Raw genomic sequence first — 22,112 nt, forward strand, 5'->3', positions numbered from 1 at the left:
TGTATGCAAACTTGGGGTGTAAGAAGAGGTCATGCAGAAGGACATGATGTCATATTAAGGAGAGCTGGGCCGGCACCACGGCTCACTAGGCTAATCCTCCACCTTGCGGCGCCGGCACACCAGGTTCTAGTCCCGGTCAGGGTGCCGGGTTCTGTCCCGGTTGCCCCTCTTCCAGGCCAGCTCTCTGCTGTGGCCAGGGAGTGCAGTGGAGGATGGCCCAAGTCCTTGGGCCCTGCACCCCATGGGAGACCAGGAGAAGCACCTGGCTTCTGCCTTCAGATCAGCGTGGTGCGCCGGCCGCAGCGCACTGCAGCCATTGGAGGGTGAACCAACGGCAAAGGAAGACCTTTCTCTCTGTCTCTCTCTTACTGTCCACTCTGCCTGTCAAAAAAAAAAAATATATATATATTTAAAAAAAAAAAAGGAGAGCTGGAGCAAAGATGAAGACATTGGCTTTTAGCCTGTGGACAGGGGAGCATTGCTGCAGGTTTACAAGAGGGGAATTGTCAGAGCAGCAACAATTAGCTGATGTTGAATTGCAAGAATGAACTGCCGGAGAGGACTGGAGTTAGAAGCCTGTTGCAGAAGTCTGGAAACGAAACGATGAGTATCTAAACTGAAGCAGCAGTAGGAAATGAAAGATTTGAGAACTAAAAAAACTCAAACTAAAATGAAAGAAAGAGCGAGAGCAAGAGCGAGAGAGCGAGAGAGGGAGAGAGTGAGAGAGCGAGTGAGAAAGGAAGGAAGGAAGGAAGGAAGGAAGGAAGGAAGGAAGGAAGAGGGGAAGGAAGACGAACGAAAGAACGAAAGACAGCCAGAAAGTGTGATTGAGTAATGTGTAAGTTGAAGCAGTAGAGGGAAGGGATGAAAAATTACCCTCAGCTTCAGTAATTAGATACCACAGGTCATCCAGAAATAGAAGTGTACTTACTCTGGGGGAGAAGACTGGGGGGAGTGAAGGAGAGGACAAGTAATGAATTTAATTGCAGACATTTTGAATGCAAGCATCCTTGCTTCAGATGGTATAATTTATATTTTACTTAAATTTTAATGCCTGATTATACCACCTTTTACCTTAAAATGTTAAAGGAAAGACATGAATAGTTAGTGTGATGATGAACTAATTTTATAGTTAGTTACCTTTTAAATATCAACTATACTACTTAATAATGTGATCTAAGTAAGAAAACCAATTTTCTGTGCCTGTCTTGTGTTTTTCACTTATGTATTTAAGATATTCTGCATTATTTTATCGATAATATTGTCCAAATATATATCTTATATCTCCAGCTGAAACTTGAAATAGCTCTTTTATGGAGTTACTGAAAATAAAAATACTGGCCACTGGGAATATGACATTTCTTCCAGATAAATAAAGCTATTCTCATCTTACTTCCCCACATACTGAGTTTACACATTTTAATTGTTTTATAATTATAGGGAACACAAGCAGTAGCAAACCCCAGGTTGTTTTGTCATGTTGTCTTCATCCAGAGACTGTAGAAATCTTGATTCTGAGGGAAAGAGGAAACAAATTCACATCAAGGAAAATATCTCAAAATTGAGGTTAAATATTATAGCTAAATTTCTGAAAACCCAAGAAACCTCTGTATTGTTCAAATTGTTAATTCCATTCTTTTGGTTGGGGATATCAAAGAGGAAAAATTAAAAATAATTGATGTACAAATGTACCTGGTGGTGTGAAATCATTTTTCAGGGTAGCATCAACTAGGAATGAAGAAAGAAACTGATATCATTTGGGGTCCTACTCATGGAAATCTCACCTCCAAAATCAGCCACCACAGCATGTCCATCCTCATAGAGAAGAATATTGTGACTGTAAAAAAAAAAAAAAATCGACTTTTGAGTAAACTTTACTAATTCCAAGTCCTAATGACCTCTCAAGGAAGACAACAGTCATCACTTGTTTACCCCGGAGAATGAATGAGCCCCCAAAGGCTAACTCTGATTTCTCAGTTTTACTAATTTAAAAGAGTCATTCACAAAATGTGTTCATGTTCCATCTGCGGTTGAAAGTATAAAACATTCTTCTTTTAGATCAGCCCTCTAAACAATAAGTCCCGTTAGTCAAAGACCAGTTTTTCAGTCCTTGAGGCTCATTTGCTGTCACGACTGTGGCTACAGGCAAAGAGTAAGAGGCATCTCAAACACATTAGAGCCGGTGCAAGAGAATTAGCCTATTGGACTATTGGAGTCCTGGGCACAAACGCAGAACTCTATGGAAAATATCCTGGGCAGTACATCACTCTAGCTACAACCTCAGGACAAAGTTGTGTGTGTGTGTGTGTGTGTTTTGACAATTAAAATTTGTTATTTTAAAGGCAGAATTACAAAGGGAGACAGAGAGAAAGAGGTCTTCCATCTGTTGGTTCACTCCCTAAATGGCCAGGGCTGGACCAGGTTGAGCCAAGGATCCTTGAACTCCAACTGGGTTTCCTATGTGAGTGGCAGGGGTCTGAGCATAAGGCTGCCCTCTGCTGCTTTTCCAGGCATGTCATCAGGGAGCTGGATTGGAAGTGGAACAGCTGGGTTGCAAACCAGCGCTCATATGGGATGCTGATGTTGCAGGTGGCAGCTTAACCCAGTGTACGACAATGCTGACATCCAAAGGAGTGTTTTTAAGGCTATGAAATGATGCCAGTTAAATAGCATTTTGAAGTTTTGTGGAAGGGACAAGGGTCACAAAGTGTTCCTTCCAAGACAAAATTCAAGGAAGATTTGGCAGAGTGTCAGATTAGATTTTAAATTCTCTCACTATAAGATCATGCACTCAGCCCCCTCCCTCCCACAAGTTAGCATGAGGTGAATGGGTATGGCCATCACCTTGATTGTTGTAATCATTTCACAGTGTATATACACATAACTCCATCTCATTGTGCATTGTAAATACATGCAATTTTTGTCCATTATACCTCAATAAATCTTGCAAAAATAAAAAGCATTTTTAAAGCAGTTTGCAAAAACTAAGGCAGTCCAAACAGAAGTTATTCTTCCCACATATTAATGAGTTGAATTGTGGAATATCTTTGGGATAAGCATATGGTAATCCAAGGTTGTCTTTGAATGCTTCTTATTGAATGTCTGTGTTACTCATTTCACATTTGTATTGTCAATGAATTATTTCAGTATTAGGAGAACACTGATGGGTTTCTTTTCATGCAAAGGGACTATACTATATTTACTTTGTAATAAATTACATACTTCCCTATCCTTAATTATTTAGTACTATGATCAAAATAAGGAAAATATTTTTATTTTTTAGTTCATAATAAGTCCAGTATGATATTGAATATTTTATTTAATTGCTTAATTGCTTTCTGGCATTGACTTGAGCTTTATAAGAAAGTTACTTTTTAACTTCTTGTGTATAAATATTGTTAACAGATTTTGTACCTGGAGTATAATCTCAATATTCTTTTCAGCTGCTAAAAATCTAAAATGTGCTTGAAATAACTTTGGTTGTTGTAGCACAGTGTAGATAAAAAATGTATCTAAGTTCTATATCACTAGATTCCTTGAAGGATTTGGAGGGGTTCCAATGCCACAATTGTTTATCCTAGCTGGAGGTAATGAGTGCTCCATTTCACATGTGTTTTAACATTAAGACACACTGAGCATGTATTTGCCACTCATATTGAAATTATATATACAGATAGTTCTTGATCATTATTCTGTTGTTAATTACAATGAGTTTGCTAAAGTGGCAGTTTCACCAGTATAACTTTAATATATAAAACAGCTTAACCAATGGAGGTAATCTAGCGAAATTCAGAAAAGGCTCAGAGAACCCTTGTTTAACATTCCCCTTTTTTACCATAGAGGTCACTGTATTAGAAGGATAATCAGCTAGCAAGTTTATAACAACTGAGACTTTGTTCTGTGGCAGAAAATATCCTATATATTGGGACACAGAGTGGTGAGCAAGACAGGCAAAGTTTGAGCTTACAATGTATAAGGAGACAAGATAGGAAGATATATGAGGGAGAAGAATTACAGGTTGGAGGAAGATTGTGGCAAAGGGTGCATTGGGATATGTGTAGTAGGTAAGAGGAATTACAATAAGAATGCACTTACTGAATTGGAGAATACACGCTGGAGAATAATAGGTTCTACTTGAGTGTAAGTGATATTGGATTGTGAGGGAATTTGAAAGCCAGAGAGGAATTCTAGACTTGTTGCAGAAAGTAACAAGGAGCTAGCATAGGTTTTATGAATGGTGTACATTGCTCTTAAAGCAGAAAGACTTATTCAAGATAATTTTAGTCTCTACTTTCCAAAGGACTAAAGTAGTGTAGGAAACAAAAAATAAAGTGAATTCATCAAAACATTTGATAGTTCCTGGCTCTGGGGGCAATTTATAAATAGGGGTAAAAGAGGACAGCAGCAAAAATAACAACAACAAAACACAACAGTAGAAAAACAAGATAACCTTCAAAATTCTTGTTAGATCTTAGATCTTCTAACTAAAAAGCAATAATAATTATGCAATTAGAAAATGCTGTCTTGTCAGAAATCTGGAAATTTTTATGAACACAATAGTGGTTGACTTGGGAGACTGTGCAACCTGACTGAAGTCAGTTTTATTTGGCAACACTAGATTTATCAGGAAACAGCATTAACATTTATCATATTGGCAAATTAAACAAAACAATTCAAGAACATGGGGAAACATGAGTTCATATAAGTAATTGAGGTCAAATGTAAAAAAATGCTATGAAAATGACAATGCAGAATTCTGGAATGTTAGGAAGTATGAGAATACAATGAAATTCCCTATTCCCTTCAACATAGTCTTTAGGATTTGCCTATGCCTTCTGTAACCGCTCCCTAATGTTGAAAAGAGATATTGTTACTGCTTATTTAAACCCCAAGAACTTGTTCTATTGATAGTGAAAAATGTGGCCAATGAGAAGGCAGTTTTAGTATAGTTTATTGTAAAAAGTGAAGACACAGAAATTGCTATACCTGATAGACCAGGCAAATGTCTCAGTGAAGGACTGAGAGCCATCAGCATTCAGACTGGAGTCTCTATGGACATGAGTATGGATCTCCTGTTTCTCCCCTCCTCCCTCTTATGGGAAAATCTAGGTGGTGGATTTCAGGAGTGGAATTCCCCTAAATAAACCCTCTGGACAATACTGGCCATCAGGGTTCTTATCTATTGGAGAAGTAAATGTCTCCTTCAGTCCCGTAGGGCCAGCTGAATCGCTCCATCAATTCAGTGAGTTCTTTTTGATAAAGGCCAGGCAAGGATGCCTTGGGCTGGGGAGACAGCCAAGAGGCTGGGTCCGGCTCTCAAGACTTGTTTCCTCACTCCATTGCACATGAATTTATTTTCTTTGAAACTTCTCATTGTTTTTAGTTCCTCTTAGATACATATGCTAATATTTACCTAGCTGCCTTAACAATGTTTAAAAATACCACTAAGAAGTTTCCATTCATTTTCCAAGTAGTTGCTGAGCCTTACTTCCCATTTGGAGGAGGACAGGCAGGGGTGAAGCTGACAGATTCTGAGTGGATGAGGGTGAGTCCAAAGGCCTTGGTGACTATGATGTTCAGAGTCAGTCTCTTCCAAAGGATCAACAGCATTGGGATTGAGGAGATCTAGGTGAAATTAGCTGATGGCCAAAGTTATCTAGGACAACAGGAGTGGCACAAATATTTTTGGTGATGAGTTCAGAAGTTTACTATTGACAGATGTCATGAACTGGGGATGGGGGCAGTAATGGAGAATGTGGCGCTACAGAGAGAAGGGACTAAATACTGAGTGAGGGCCTCCTGTGGGCAGGTACTTGTGTTTTCAACATTTCTACATTCCTCATGGTCTCAGTATAGGGCTGATATTAGCATATCTATTTTACAGATGGATGCTTGAGGCGCCCAGAGGTTAAATCAGATGGGCAATAAATCATAGAATTTCAGGCTCCAAAGTCTGCCCCTTTTAAAAGAAGCTGACTCACATCAATCAGACCCCAAGGAGAAACCACATTATTAAAATTAAGTGTTGGCACAGAAATACAAAAATGTAAGGTTTAGCAGGTAGTGTCCAAATATTTCTTTTTGAGTTCAAGGTAATGAGCTTGAAATCAACAAGTTGAAACCATATAAATCCAGTATATTTTCATGTCACCAAAACACAGCAGGCAAAGACACACCCTTTTCCCTTCAAGAGTCTGGTTGATGTGTCATAGACTCTGTAAAGAAAATGTGAGTGAAAGAAGCAAACTGAACACATGATTTGACCGGGGAAGCAGAGTAGGGACGATAAAAGTGACCATCAGCAGGACCAGAAAACAGATGAAAAAGAAGAGTCATGGGAAACCCAAGACTTCTTCCCCACCCCCCAACCTGCAAAAACCACCTATGAGGTTTGTTTTAATTGTTTGCTTTTTTATGATATCTGGGGAAATGTAGATCTCTGCTTCCTCATGCCACACTATGGAGCCCTTCATGCATGTGATAACATTTGGTGGAGACAGTCTTGTGAGCTGGATCCTTTTGATGTGGTTTTAAAACGTACATTATTAGTTGAGCTAGAACTTCAGCCCAAACTCTATCATCTGAAGACAATGAATTGAGGAGAAGTTGGGTACCAAAGTAAGGTTACAGAGAAAGGAAGCAGAAAAATAGTGAACATGCACTGTAATACACAAACATGCACACATTAGCCATGCACACACACGTAGGTGCTCAAATGTGCATTCTCAACTTGCCAGAAAAGTCTTTAAGGATGACGCCTCACTGAGGAATGAATGCTCTGCAGACAGCAGTTAGTTTGGTAAAGGGCTTTAATGGAAGGTAAGTAGGTGAAGGTCCAATGGATCATTTATCCTTACAGCATTATTTAAACAAGTATTTATTTAATATGAGAGAAAGAGAGGGAGGGAAAGAGAGAGGGAAAGAGAGAGAGAGAATGAGAGAGAATATATCCCTTCTTCTGGTTTATTGTCCAAAAGCCCTCCAGAGCCTGGGCTGTGACAAGATGAAGCCAAGATGAAGCTGGGAACTGAATCCAGGTCTCCCATACAGGTGGCAGACTCTACCAATAGAGCTCTCAAGGCTGCCTCCCAGCATGTGCAGTATCAGAAAGCCGGAACGGAGTGTGGAGCCAGCACTCATACTCACGCACTCTGACACTGGGTGCTGGCATCCCTAGCCATGCCAAACTTTGCACCAGGAATTTTTATCATTTTTAGATTTGACAGTTTGATTTCATATAAATAAGTGTGTTCCAAGAGTCCATGCTATTTACAAACTTCTAATTTTGTTGTGTCCACTAAGCCTCACATTCAAAAGCAAATTGCTGGCCATCGCTGCGGCTCACTAGGCTAATCCTCCATCTGCTGCGCCGGCACCCCGGGTTCTAGTCCCAGCTGGGGCACCAGATTCTGTCCCGGTCGCTCCTCTTCCAGTCCAGCTCTCTGCTGTGGCCCGGGAGTGCAGTGGAGGATGGCCCAAGTCCTTGGGCCCTGTACCCCATGGGAGACCGGGGTGGGGGGACACCTGGCTCCTGGCTTCCCGATCAGCATGATGTGCCAGCCACAGCGGCCATTGTGGGGTGAACCAATGGCAAAGGAAGACCTTTCTCTCTGTCTCTCTCTCTCATTGCCCACTCTGCTTGTTAAAACAACAACAACAACAAAACAAAAGCAAATTGCTTAGTTGCAGAGTGTGCTGGGTGAACCTTGCAGTGTCAGCAGCTTCAAGGGCTTATTGCTTCCTGTGCTTATCCAGCTTTATAGGAGAAACTACCTGCTAAGATGATGTTCACTAGGGTGGGTATTTAAAGAAATCCTCACATTTTACTGTGCTTTATCTCTCTTCATCTCTTGTCTCTTATTCTCCTTGACTCCTTGTCCCCAGATGGTAGGTAGGACTTGGGCAGAAGTGGCAGCTTAACCAATGGTTGACACAATTCACTCTTCCACCTGTGAAGGCTGAGCTCTGTACTAGGGACGCTGTGCCTGTCTTCAGAGAGACTGCAGTCTGACTGGAGATGAGATGTGAACTAAAAGGAAGGCAGATCTCATACATAATCTAAAATTTAAACTGGGTTTCACTTTGAGGAAAAACAGTGAATGTAGAATGAATTATGAAAATATCAACCAAGAGGAGGAAATTGTCTTCAGACATAGGAAAGACAGTGCTCAGCATCTAGTTTATGCTGTAAGTAGTCCTGTGGTTTTGGGAAAATTATACTATAACCTTCTAAGACTTCTTTTATTATATTTATAAATTGTGAGAGGAAGGGAGGAAATTTAAAACAAGATATATAGAATTATGGAAATTTGGAACTGCTAAATTGATAATGGCTATTATTGATACACATCAGAGTATTTGTACAACTTGAATGCAATTATGCTTTGTGAACTATTAAGCCCTTTATAAGTTAGGTCTTAAGTGATGAGGTTTACTTTAATATATTTTTAAACATTTATTTATTTATTTGAAGGGTAGAGTTACAGAGAGGCAGAGAGAGAGAGAGAGAGAGAGGTCTTCCATCTGCTGGTTCACTCTGCAAATGTCTGTAACAGTTGGAGCTGGGCCAATCTGAAGCTAGGATCCAGGAGCTTCTTCCTGGTCTCCCATGCAGGTGCAGGGACCCAAGAACTTGGGCCATATTCTACTGCTTTCCCAGGCCTTAGCAGAGAGCTGGATCAGAAGTGGAGAAGCCAGGACTCGAACCATTGTCCATATGGGATGCTGGCACTGCAGGCGGCAGCTTTACCTGCTACATCACAGCAAGATCCCCAAGAGAGAGGTTTTGAAAGCAAAGTGATTTCCTGACTCAGTCTCTGAAAAACTGACTTTACTATGGAATAATTAAACTCAGTCGTACCCTAGCGAGTCTCCTCTCTTTCTATTCTCGTTGCCTGATACTACACAACTATTGCTGCTTTGATTGATGACTGCATTTCACCTAAAGGAAATGCTGTGCCTTTGAGAATATTGATATCACAATACTAGAACTTAACTCTAGTTTTGTCTTTTACCATGAAGCAAATGATGTGAGTCAACTGTTTATGTGACAGAAGTATTTATCTCTTTGCAGTGTCTGTCCCTCACAGATTACTCCACAATAATGTTCTTTTAAATGTTAACAATGCACGCAGTTAGTAGAATACAAAATATAACTGAGGGAAGATTTACTTCATCCAAATAAGTGATGCAAACATAATCCACGCTCTGACCTTCAGTCCTTTCTTCCTCAGTAATGGAGTTCACTTTCAGCTCAGGATAGGCCATCTGCAATGAGGGGTGTGTGTGGTGTGTGTGTGTGTGTGTGTGTGTGTGTGTTTAAATCTTTGAGTAGTTGCTCTAGTTTTCTTTTAACCAAATGTGAATGAAAGTTAAATTCTGCCCGTTCCTTTCTACAAAAGAAAATTTTCTTCAACCTCCAAACTGAATTAATTTAATGAAGTCATTATGTAAGGATCAGGAGTCTTTTCATTTCAATTGCTTGTATTGAAAATTTACCTAAAGTGCTCAAATGATTCATAATCAGTTGGTTATGCACTATAGTCCAGTACTAATTATCACTATTAATCAGACTGGCCTGATTATTAAACCATTTTCCAGTTCTTATTTTCTTCCAAACCTGGATTGAAGTTCATGGTGGCCTTAGAAGGATCAAGGTGACTTGGTATTCTCACTCCACTACCATTAGAAGTTTTTTTAAGTCACTTAAAATGCATAAATGTTAATTCTTTGTTTCTGAATTATAGAGCCATGTAATTGTCTGTGTCAGCTGCTACTAACAAACACGAGTTTAAGGGCACCATGACCAACTTTTCAGTGTCCTTATTTGAAGAGATGACAGCCCCAGAAGTGTGAACCTAATAACACAACTACAAGGCTTCCTGGTCTTCCTATAAGCCACTGTTTTCTGATGTATCCCTGAAGGTGATTAACTCTACATGATTAAAGACACATGGCTATCGGCATGCCTGGAAGCAGTCCAAGGGTTAAATCACTGGAAGCAATTAGGCTTCATTTTCAATCTCATCACACTGTGAAAGTCATTAGTTTACAAACACATCTGCCTCACAAGTAATCATTCAGAGCTGATGCTGAGGGGTCCTGGATCTGCCGGCTGCCACGTTTGGCCAGCAGAGCTACGTGAAGGCTCTGGACTCTCCTCCTGCTGCAGACCTCTCCTTGGGGAGTCTCACCTTAGTGACTTTCAGCGTAGGCAACTGCATTCTTCTCTTCTATTGAACCTTTCTTGAAAATCCTAGTGGGATCCCTGAGTCTGGGATGTACACCCCTGAACTGCTTTCAGTTAATTTCAAGGGTAATGCAAGAGGCTGGCCAGCCCCCTCAAGTACATGTACTTCACATCTACTTTGGAGTTGTGTATCTTTTCCTAAAAAATACTTCTGAGTCATCTGGATTATCTTCTTATAGTCACTCTTTTATATTTTTATGCACTCTTACATTCTCTCTTAGCTTCTTCATATTTAGGTAATAACTACTGGTCAGAAAATAATTGTCTTCATGGGGACTAACTGCTGTGGGTCCTGAATTTGAGCCCCAAGATAATGGAGACAGCACATTTGAATTCAGGGATATTACTGACAATTCTTTATTCATATATATTATGTGGTGACTGGACATTCAGAGACTACATGATGCTCCCTCACAATTTGGGCTGCACATGGAAACCTGATAACAATTGTGTATTTAACATAAGGAGTCACATACTTCACTTCATTGCCAAATAAGCCTCTCCTTACATTTTTTAAAGATTTATTTATTTATTTGAAAGTCAGAGTTATAGGGATCGAGAGAGATACAGAGAGAGATCTTTCATCCACTGATTCACTCCCAAAATGGCCTCAAAGGCCAGTGCTCCAGCGCTGGCCAGGCCAAAGCCAAGGGCCAAGAGCTTCATTTTGGTCTCCCACATGAGTGGCTCAAGCACTTAGGCCATCTTCCGCTGCTTTCCCAGACCATTAGCAGGGAACTGGATTGGAAATGGAGCAGTGGAGACACAAACCAATGCCCATATAGGGCGCTGGTGTTGCAGGTGGTGGCTTTACCTGCTACACTGCAACACCAACCCCTCTCCTTATTCTTGACATCTCCTCGTGTGTACCTTAAGGCAAAGATAAACTACTCTAAGAATACAACTGTGCCCAATGGTTTTGTTGTTATAGTTATTCAATTGCAAGTTAAATGAAGCCTCTGTAAATCTGTTCTTTACATTTTATTTCATCTGGGAACCCCCTTGTTTCCAAAAGCCGTAAAACTCAAGCCTAGAGTTCCCCATCAATCTCTTTGAAGGACGTACTCTAAAAAGAAAGGTACTTCCATTATTTTCATGATGGCAGAAAGTGACCCAAGTTTGGTTTCATTATGACTGAATTGATCTACCACTGGTTCCTTAGAAAAAGCTGTCAGGGAAAGAACAGTGTTAATAGTACAATAGCCCCCAAACTCAACCAGAAATAGCAATATACAGATCTTCAACATAATCTAGGTAACAGAGAAGAAATTTACCAAAGCCTCATATCATGAACTTATAGACTCCAAAAGCCTAATTTCAGTGAACTCTTGGAAACCATGGAAACAGAAAACTCCAATAAATGCAAAGGATAGAAGAGACTTGACTTTTCCTAAAACAAACTTTAGTCTGTCAGTGGAAGTATATTTGAAAGCTTACCTGTAAAGCTATTGGATTTGTCCCATTGCCAGTGGGATTGAAGAGGTGGATTATAAGATTTGTATTGTGGTTAAGCCCGTTTATTGAGGGCAATATGAAAAAAAAAGCTCATACCTTCACTTACTATTTGCTCAATACCATAAAATTCAAGTGGAAGAGTGATAATGACTGAATAAATCTAATCACATGCATACACACCATCGATTTTGAGTTTTCTGTGAGTAAGTGCTCAACAAGTATATTTCCCATTGCTATGTATGGCTACAATTACATCTTCTCTGTATTAAAAGGATATAATCTTATTAAGAGTCTATGCAAACAACAAAATACAACATTCTTTAATTTTTTTGAACATTTTTAACTGTCACTGTTGAAATGACAGCCAAGGTAATATTAGAGGAGGCCACAGATATGCGTCCATTATGTATGATTTGTTTTATTTAATTTAAAATTGAGAAATGGTGGAAAGATAATGGAAAAAAAGACTATATTTTTTTCTATAATTTTTTCAATGCATTTTATGAGCAGTGCATTTGACTTTAGAGAGTTGATTCTAAAACTTAGATTTTGAGTATCACGGGAACAAAGTATGGGAGAAATTTTCCCCCGAAATGAATAATCAAAACTTGGAATATTTAAGAAAGTGTCAAAATATATATATGATATCCAAGTCTGAAAATGTAATAATTGGTTTGTTATATGACTAAAATGAAGTTACCTAACCAAAAGTGTCAAAGTAGTTTCCAAATATTTCTCTTCATCACCTAAATACTGCTTATAAGCAATTTTTCTAAATGCTCAGTTTGAAAAACACTAACAACTATAACATTGCCTTGCAAATCCTACTCTGTGAACCCTGAAATGCACTGGACATTTACACATGGTGAGAATACAAGTCTTCCAAAAAAAAAAAAGACAGGCAGGAAAACAATGTGACCGTCTAGGTAGAAGAAATTTGGGAGACTTAGACAAACAGGAGATACATAAAGCAGAATCTTAGGTTTGAAGGTTTATGCAAGATTATGAAATGATCTCTTATTTTATAAAGGGAGAATTTAAGGGGCTCTGTCTCTTTTTATTTTTAACCATGGCCATCTAATGGATCTCTTGATTAGCAAGTGCTCTTTTCCCTGTGCCACCAATTTCCTTTTTTCCTGAACTTCAAGGATTCACACACATCTCCAGCCCCTGTTAAGTGTAGAGATACACGCTCTAAGGGCATCAACTATGGGACATCTATTTGCATCAAAAAGTGTCTCAGGGAGCCTCTTACCCACATTGAAGAAATCAGATCCAAGACTAATTCTTTGGCAACTTACCAGGGACCCTCTGAGAATCTATTTAACACCTAGACATGAAAAGTTTCTTAATACCTTCCATCTATGTATGTTAAAATTAAGTCCTAGACATTAATGAGAATGTAGCTGAGAAACAAGTCCTGAAAGAGGAAAGAATGAGAAGAAACATACAAAAGGCAAGTAAGAGAAGAAAAATCTTGTGAGTTCTGCACAGACATCATGGATATTTTATGTGCCAAGTTTACTGTTAAAAGACCCTGAAGTAAGCCATACATGTGTTGAGCAGAGGAGAATTGAGCCTAAAAATAACAGCTTGGAGGAGAGCTAGGCTTTATCAACAAATACGGTTTTCTTATTAAGGAGAGCACACTTGGACTTGGGCAGCTCCAAGAGAGTAGGCAAGGCGGCTCTATCTCTGACAAGCAGACTCTTTGCTCCTGCAGCTCTTGACCTCCAAGGAGCCACAGATGAGTGTTTAAAAAAGTATGGCTTTAGGGAAGTTTGTTTGCAGCTGTTTGGGGAGCAGGGATTTGTAGGTGCCTCGGGAAAGGAAATCGCTTACCTACTGAACTAATCTGAACTTCCAGCTTTAACATGGTACCCCCATCTCCCCTTCGTGAACACAGGGAGACTAAATGCTCCTGTCTCTGCAAAAGGGCAGGCTAAAAATGCACTTCGTCCCACTTGCTTTCCATCAAGGACACTTTAACAATTCAAAAGAAATAGGCAATTTTTTTTTTCAAGCTCGCTGAAGCACTTCTCAACTCTTCAGTTGCTAAACAGTTGTTGATTTTTTTTCTACACTGGATAGTCTATCCCTGTGAGATAGACGTATTAGTCACAGGAATGAAAGTTATCAACCGTGACGGTTTAGGGCTATTTTAGCCCTAACCCTTTGTCAGTGCTGTGCGACAGTCCTCAGAATGCTCTCTGGCTTCTTGCTTCTCTCCTTTCCTGTGTTCTTGTTGTCACCTCTAAGTTTGAATTCACTTCCAACTTTTCCTCTGAATAACCTCATTTTTGGCAACCCTGCCCTGTGATTTCTTCTCATCCTACCTTCCATAGCTCTCGTGTCAAATAAGATTATAAGTTCCACATGAGCAAGAGTCATGAGCAAGGGAAACAATTGATGTTCAATAATTTCTTTGTGAATTAAAATGTCTTCTTGGTAGTGGAGGAGTAAAGGACAAGAAATACTAGGGGCTGGCGCTGTGACGTAGCGGGTAAAGCCACTGCCTGAGAGCTGGTATTCCATATATGCACCAGTTAGAGTTCTGGCTGCTCAGCTTCTGATCCAGCTCTCTGCTATGGAAAGCAGTAGATGGCCCCAGTCCTTGGGTCTCTGCAGCTGTGTAGGAGACCTTGAAGAAGCTCCTGACTCCTGGCTTTGGCTAGACACCGCTCTGGCGGTTGTGGCCATCTGGGGAGTAATCAGCTGATAGAACACCTTTTGCTCTCTCTCTGTCTCTCTCTTTCTCTGCCTCTGCCTTTCTCTAACTCTGCCTTTCAAATAAATAAATACATCTTCTTTAAAAAAGAAATACTGGGAAATATGGGGCATTTTGTGGGGTGCTTGTGCTCAGTAGCATCTTTTCTTAAACTTCATAGAATTCAATCTTTAGTTAAACCAAATTGCTTTTTTTCATTTTTTTCCATAAAAACCCCAATTTTCAACTCAAAAGAAACTTTTCCCTTGTTGGTTTTACTCCAGACAGATTCTTTGTGGATTTTCTATATATCCAACATTTACACAAAAATATTTAAATAATATTTGTGTGCTTTTTTACTGTACTGCTGGATATTGCTGAGGATATACAACTTTCCAATAAGCTCATCTTTAAAGTATACATAAGGATATGAATTAGATAAACACTTCTCACTCTACCCCTTTCACCACTACCTGCCATGCATAATTTAGGTCCTCCTCTCACACCCTTCCTGACTAACTGATTCCTAATCTTGTTTTACAAACAAGGTTGTCTTGCTGGTTTTGAAACCTTACCAAATATTATGGCCCACACCAATGCCTCAAAGAATGAATGCCAGTAATACTATTTTCAGTTCTTATACATTTACTATTTAGTATATTCTCTCTTTTCTTATCATTTTTTCTTTTTATATATATCAGCTGTTTACCCAGGTAGATTAAAATCATTCTTAAACAACTTTATATCATTTTGCCTCTGAGGACTTTGCAAATTTACAGCTCATGAAATACTATGGCTGTAAATATTGAATGCAATTACTGATAAAATATCTGTTCACTTTTTAAAGTAACCGATGGGAAAACATTCTATTTCTCTCTGCTTTTTTAAAGGTTTTCTACTTCTGCAATTTTATTGACCATCTCTCTTATATCCATTATAGTGTCACTTTACTTCTGCTACCCACATCAACCTTCCTTCCAGTGTAGACTACTTTGTTGGTGTCATGAATTCTTTTAGTCTTTGGACCATACAATACCATTGTTCTGCAATTTCTTGGTCAAAGCTTGTTTCTCTCTCGTAGTATAAGACATCATTGAGAATCAAGTTGTTGGAAGCCCAAAAGGCCCAAGTTCTTGTACTGACTCACAAAAGAATTTGAAGACAACACATGGCTAAAGGTTAGCAGAAGAATACGATTTATTATCATAGTGAAAGTACATACTCAAGGTGGAGTGCAGGCATACTCTAGAGTGAGCTGTGACCCATGAGGTTCAAGGTCTTTTAGTGATCTGGAGCCACAGAAGGTAGTACTTTGGGAAGAGTTTTTTCAGGAATGGGTAAATATTTGGTGACTGTCTATTTTCCAGCCTTTTGGGTAAGTCTTGGAAGTGTCATGTTATCAGGTGCATCACGGGAGTGGGAGTGTCAGCCATGGAAATACTATAATGGTAGTATAATAGGTATATGGTAATTGCAGGGATGCCCCAGCAGCCATTTTGGATAATTTTGGCCAGCACTATTTTGGGCTTTGTTACAGAAATGATTAGGGGTTACTGGCAGAAATTTTAGAAGCAACCCTGGGGGATGGTGTTGTCATGTTTCCTTTGAATCTTTTCCTGATCCCTGACTTCTTACTTATAACAAAGTTATACATAAACAAAGAAACAAAACTAGGGAACATTTTTGATTGCTCTCTCTTCTTCAAACCTCTCATAAAAATGTCATAATGTCCTATAAATTCTATTTCATGACATGTTTTAATTTGCTTATTATGTTTATAGGTGTTATTCATTTCGGCGGTGAATACTTATCCCCACTTGACATGGCAGCAATCTAAGAATTTGCCTTAGTAATTCATTTGTAGAAGAGAACTACCTATAGGAGATCCCCTTTTAATGGTAAGCATGTTATTAAGTATTAGATAAATAATAAGTAATTTACATATCACCACATGACAGAAATGTTTCTTATTTTAGGGATTTATGTATTTTTTTATTTGAAAGGCAGTGTTTTAAACACACACAACACACACACACACGCACACAGAGTGAGAGAGAGAGACAGAGAGAGAGAGAGAGAGAGAATGGGATCTTCCATCTGCTAGTTCACTCCCCAGAGGGCCACAGCAAACAAGCCTGGGGCAGGCCAAAGCCAGGAGCTTCTTCTGGGTCTCCCTACATGGTGGCAGGAGCCCAATCACTTGGGCCACCTTTTTCTGTTTTCCCAGGCCACTGGCAGGGAGTTGGATTCTAAGTGGAGCAGCCAGAACACAAACTTGCACCCATATGGGATGCTGGCATTGCAGGTGGCAACTTAACCCACCATACCACAACGCTGGCCCCAGTAGGAATAATTCTTAGCAATATATGTTAAGTAATTTAATTGACACACAACCCAGTGAGGTAGGTATAATTGTTATACCATTTTAAACATGAAGAAATTAAATCAGGACGGTAAAGTGACTTCCTTATGTAACACAGTTAGGTTCTTTGAATTCCTTCACAGTAGCCTTATACAGTGGTATTAATATTTTATCTTTATAATTGAGGTATTACTGCTGAGAAGCTTAAAATAATTTTCTTAAGGCCACACATTTGGTAAAAGTGTCAGAATTATGATTAGAATTCACATAAACTTGGCTTCCAAATTCGTTTAATTCCCTCCACACATGCTTTGACACGTTCACACAGAACAGTTTAAGTAAAGTTAAATTAGAAAGTAAAGCCTAAATTGCTAATCTGTTGCATTAATTTGGGAACATTTCATTTTTAAAAGATTTATTTATTTATTTGACATGTAGAGATAGAGAGAAAGAAGGAGAGAGATCTTCCATATGTTGGTTCACCCCCTAAGAGGCCACAATGGCCATAGCTGGGCCAGGCTGAAGCCAGGAGCCAGGAGCATTATCCAAGTCTCCCACGTGGGTTCAGGAGGCCAAGCACTTGACCATCATATTATGCTGCATTCCCAGGCCATTAGCAAGTAGCTGGATGAAGTGCAGAAGCCAGGACTCAAAGCAACACTCATATGGGATGACCGCACTGCAGGCGAAGGCCACATTTATGTCACAGTGCCAGCCCCAGAACATTTCTTTTTGAATATTGTTTTCAATTGAAGTAAAGAGTATGGAGTGTGAAAATAGCGAAGTCTACAAGTTAAAGTAAGTGTGACAATGGTAATAAAGAATGAGGACCAAGGAGAGAGGGCTGGATCATGTAGAGGGAAAAGAGAAGCAGATCAGATGGGAAGAAAAGTAAGGTTGTATGTGTGTATGTGTGTGTGTGTGGTTGTTGTGTGGAGCAGTGGGGAAGGAGACTGTGGGGGAGAGGATCTATGGGATCTCAGGAATCAGCTAAGCTGGAGAACAAAAAAATGAGTTGCCTTGACAGTGTTCAGAAAATTGAATGAAAATCTATTAATAGAATATATTATATGTGACCAAACAGTTCAACTGCATGCATATGAATGTGACTGGGTTACCAATGTATCTACTAGCAGGAACTAAATCAAAAGATATCTGGTGAGTTTATTCCAGTTGACCAACAGCTACTAAGACTTTGTAATCATTTGAGAAATGATGAAAGATTAGTATTCTAAAGATATCTAAGCTCTACCAAGGATGTTGTGGGTACTTTGTATTCTGCGCTTACATAGCACTACAGAACATTTTGTTCCTAAAGAACTTAGTTTTTTTTTTTTTTGTTTTTTTTTTTTTTTTTAGATTTGTGTATAGTTCTTAGTTTTTAACCCTATAGCCACAGAAACAAATCTTATAAAGATTACCCATATACCTTGTATGGTTAAGAAAACAAATACCAACACCAATCTGTGTGTCTGGTCCCTAGGGGTTGATGAGTTAAAGTGATCTTGAAATAAGACAGTGGGACTGTACTTAGGGAGATCCTGTGAAATGTTGAATAAGTAAAGGGCTGGGAACTGGAGCACACTGGTTCAAATCCCAGCTCTGCCATTGGGTTAACTGAGTGATTTGGGGGAAGATGCTAATTTACTAAACTTCAAATTTCTCTTGTGAGTTTTTTTTTTTTTTTTTTTTTTTTTTAGTAAAGGTCGAACAAAATAATACCTGTGAAAAAATTCATCTAGCATAAGCTTGATACATGGTGTGTTCTCAATAAAGAAATAATAGTGGGAATGAAATTACAGCATTTGAGAATTAATTTCCTATAAAATAACTACGGATGGCAAATCAAACAAATGAGACATTCCTCACTGAGTGATAAAAAAGACACATAGATTTTTTTCTTTATGATATGGAAAAGGTGATGTGTGAACAATCTTAAATTGTGAGTAAAGGAATAAATAACCTTAGCTAAAAATCACCTTAAGGCATTAGATTGTCCAGAAGGTCTGTTAATATTCTATGGTTCCAAAGATGGTAAGTGATTACATATCTCAAAAGGGTTAATATAATCACCCAATTTAAAATCTCTTTCTTAGAAGAGTAGATTACCAAGGAGACAGGAGCGCAGCAAATGAAGAAAAAAGCAAAGCACTCTTGGGCCCTGTTTCTTCCCTAACTTGTGCGTTGCTCTTGCTTTGTTAGATATTGCCAATCTTGGAAAGAAATGTTCATAAGGTAAGCAGAGACTTTGGTGACCAGGAAGGCATTTTATGTAAGTGTGCCTAGGGTGGTGAACTACATAGTGGGCCTGGATCGGCCCAGCATATGCTACCCTCTCCAACACGGCTTACTCCTGCCAGCTTGTCAGGGATGTCAGTCCTCATCCTTAGCAATCAGAGCACGCCACTTCTTGGGAAGCTTCCACCAATTTCCTCATTTTACAATAATTTTTCTTTCTAGTTTAAACTTGTAGAATGCAGTTTATAGAACAGTGGATTTAGAGAAATAGGACAGATTCCAACTAAACTCTGTCAAGTCTTTCATTAAAGGTAAATATCACCCAATTTGGGGGTCTTTACAAAAGGCTGTCTCATAGAAGTTAAAAGTATAATGATGATTATCAGAGGTTTGGGAGGACAGAGAAATGGCAGGGTTAAGAAGAGGCTAACTAATAGATAAGTTATAAGTAGATAGGAAGAAGTTCTGTGGTTTTGTTGCACAGTAGGATAGATATAAACAGTGCTAATGAACTATATATTTCTCTACAAAAAGAAAAAACTAGAAGATAGAATTTTAATATTTCTAACATAAAGAAATGATAAATGATTAGGTAGATAGATACATTTATCCTAATTAGACGTTACAAAATGTATATATACACCAAAAAAATCACATGGTACCCTATGAATATGTACAATTTGTATATGACTGTAAAACACTTTTAAATAAAAATAAATCTGTAGCACAAAAAAGTAATATTTTACTTCAAATTGATTATTTCTAAATATGTTATCTCAGTTTCTCTTATTTATTACACCTGTGCTCTCAAGGTGAAGTAGGCAAGGAGGTGCTCAGATCCAGCTTCTTACTATAGCTTAGCCTGCTTTACCAGACACTCGGCCCTTTTCCAGACAGTGGAAAACTGCAGTTTCCACAAAACCATTGCACTGGCTAAAAATAGCCAGCATGGCTGTCAATTGTATTCTTGCAATGATTTTTAGCTAATTATAATGTCATTATAATAAAATTACCATGACTGATACTGCCTCTCTTACCATTCACTGGATGCTATGACACTTCAAAAATTTCAAAGAAAGGGCAAGGTAATGAGCAGCACTCAAACTCTGTCCCAAACTTCACCCCTATGACTATTCAATTAAATCCAATCCCAGACAGCACCCCTTAAGGGTGCAGATCATGTAAAGGAATGGACCTGAACATCGTTGAGTGCAGGTTATCTTTTTAAACTATTTATTTATTTATTTGAAAGAGTTACAGAGAGAGAGAGAGAGAGAAAGAAAGAGAGAGAAGAGAGACATCATCCATCCTCTGTTTCCCTTCACAGATGGACACATTAGCTAGTGCTGGGCCAGGCCAACACCAGGAGCCAGGAGCTTCTTCTGGGTCTCTCCCACTTGCGTGTCTGCAGTTCAGCCTCTTGGGTCATCTTTCCCTACTTTCCCAGAACACTAGAGCCGGTGTGTGTGTGTGTAATGGATTGGAAGTGGAGCAGCCATGACATAAACAGGTGTTTCAGTGCAGCTGCTTTGAGGATGCCCACTCCCCTAAAGTGTGCACTTTCACTTTACCTATGTAAATTTATTGGCGACAAGAAACTGGAACAAGTCAGTCTATAACATATTTTTATCTATTTTTTTTGACAGGCAGAGTGGACAGTAAGAGAGAGAGACAGAGAGAAAGGTCTTCCTTTGCCGTTGGTTCACCCTCCAATGGCCGCCGCAGCCGGCGCGCCGTGGCCAGCGCACTGTGCTGATCCGAAGCCAGGAGCCAGGTACTTATCCTGGTCTCCCATGGGGTGCAGGGCCCAAGGACTTGGGCCATCCTCCACTGCACTCCTGGGCCACAGCAGAGAGCTGGCCTGGAAGAGGGGCAACCAGGACAGAATCCGGCACCCCGACTGGGACTAGAACCCGGTGTGCCAGCGCCGCAAGGTGGAGGATTAGCCTAGTGAGCCGCGGCGCCCGCCCAGCCTATAACATTTTGACCCAGCATCCCATGATACCTGTGGTGAGCCCGCCAGGAGGAAGGTGAAGGATCCCCTAATCAGCTGGTGGGTCTTTGTCCAGATTCTTTATTTCCTGTGCTTGATACTTTTGTTTCATTCTGGCTTTCTCTCCTTCACTGTCTTCAGACCTACTATGGATTAACTCCTCATAATCCAACCAAGTCTGATTCCCCCACTGACTGTTGAGGCAGGAAGTAGACAGCTAACATTGTGCAGATCTCACACTGTTGGGTCATTTGTGAAGAAGGTATATAAGAATGGTGTAGACTTGCTCTCAAACTGTGTAGTGCCCGAGTATCTCCTTGTTGGTATTGTCATGCAGCTTGGATATTCTACATTGCATAACCTCACTTTTGGTTATATCTTTAAAATCTCCAAGTTATTTGCTCCCTCAGGATGAGCACCCCATCACATATTTTACCACAATTAATGATGTCCCCATGCAATGAGCGTCTGCCTGTACAGGGCAAATAAATTTTGTTATCTTCTGAAACCTAAGAAATTTTGCTGTCCGTTTAAAACCCTTTGTGATGTGATCACAACACATTCCTGGCTCCAACACCTACAAGGCCCTGGCATAGCCCCATTTGCTTTGTGGTTCTGTTTTCCTCCTCCTTTGTTACAGTACTGTCATCTCCATATTCATGGCAACATTCATAACCAGATATCTGGATGTGATTCTGAGACATGATTGACAATTTTTTAAGGAATACTCTTTTCAAAAATATCTCCCTTTTCTTTGAATGGAGAACCTTCTACCCTTCTTTTAATTGATAACTTTCAAGATTGTTTTAACAGTTACATAGAACTGCTTTAGGCTGGTCTTGAAGTGTCAAGTAGGCTATCATTTTGCCAAAACATTAAAAAATGAAGTCTAAGATCTCTTCTGACCCACCCAACACACCCAATGTCCCCAATGTCCCAGGGGCTGTGGGTGCCTGGACAAAATAAATGGGCCATGGATGGTTGGGCACTTAGAATTTCGTTCAAGATCAGGAATGCCAGGTTCAAAGGGTCCACAAAGAGTTTCTTGGGATACCCGGGACACTGATAGACATGGTGGAGATCCTGTGAATCCAGACCCAACCTGTTC

General features: G+C 39.6%; 1 protein-coding gene across 4 annotated transcripts in view; it reads right to left on the minus strand.

Moving 5' to 3' along the window:
• TNNI3K (TNNI3 interacting kinase) overlaps nucleotides 1–22,112 on the minus strand; it is a 355,192-nt gene that overhangs the window by 117,782 nt on the left and 215,298 nt on the right. For all 4 annotated transcript variants that reach the window (NM_001204807.2, XM_002715920.6, XM_017345534.4 and 1 more), the window contains exons 18-19: nucleotides 1,785–1,837; nucleotides 1,462–1,514 (exon numbers count right to left, since the gene is read on the minus strand). In NM_001204807.2, the coding sequence (NP_001191736.1) occupies nucleotides 1,462–1,514; nucleotides 1,785–1,837 (106 nt within the window). The remainder of the gene's footprint in view (nucleotides 1–1,461; nucleotides 1,515–1,784; nucleotides 1,838–22,112) is intronic.

This window comes from Oryctolagus cuniculus, chromosome 7, assembly GCF_051225735.1.
Source record: "Oryctolagus cuniculus isolate XC-2025 breed Fujian yellow rabbit chromosome 7, ASM5122573v1, whole genome shotgun sequence".
Taxonomy (NCBI): domain Eukaryota; kingdom Metazoa; phylum Chordata; class Mammalia; order Lagomorpha; family Leporidae; genus Oryctolagus; species Oryctolagus cuniculus.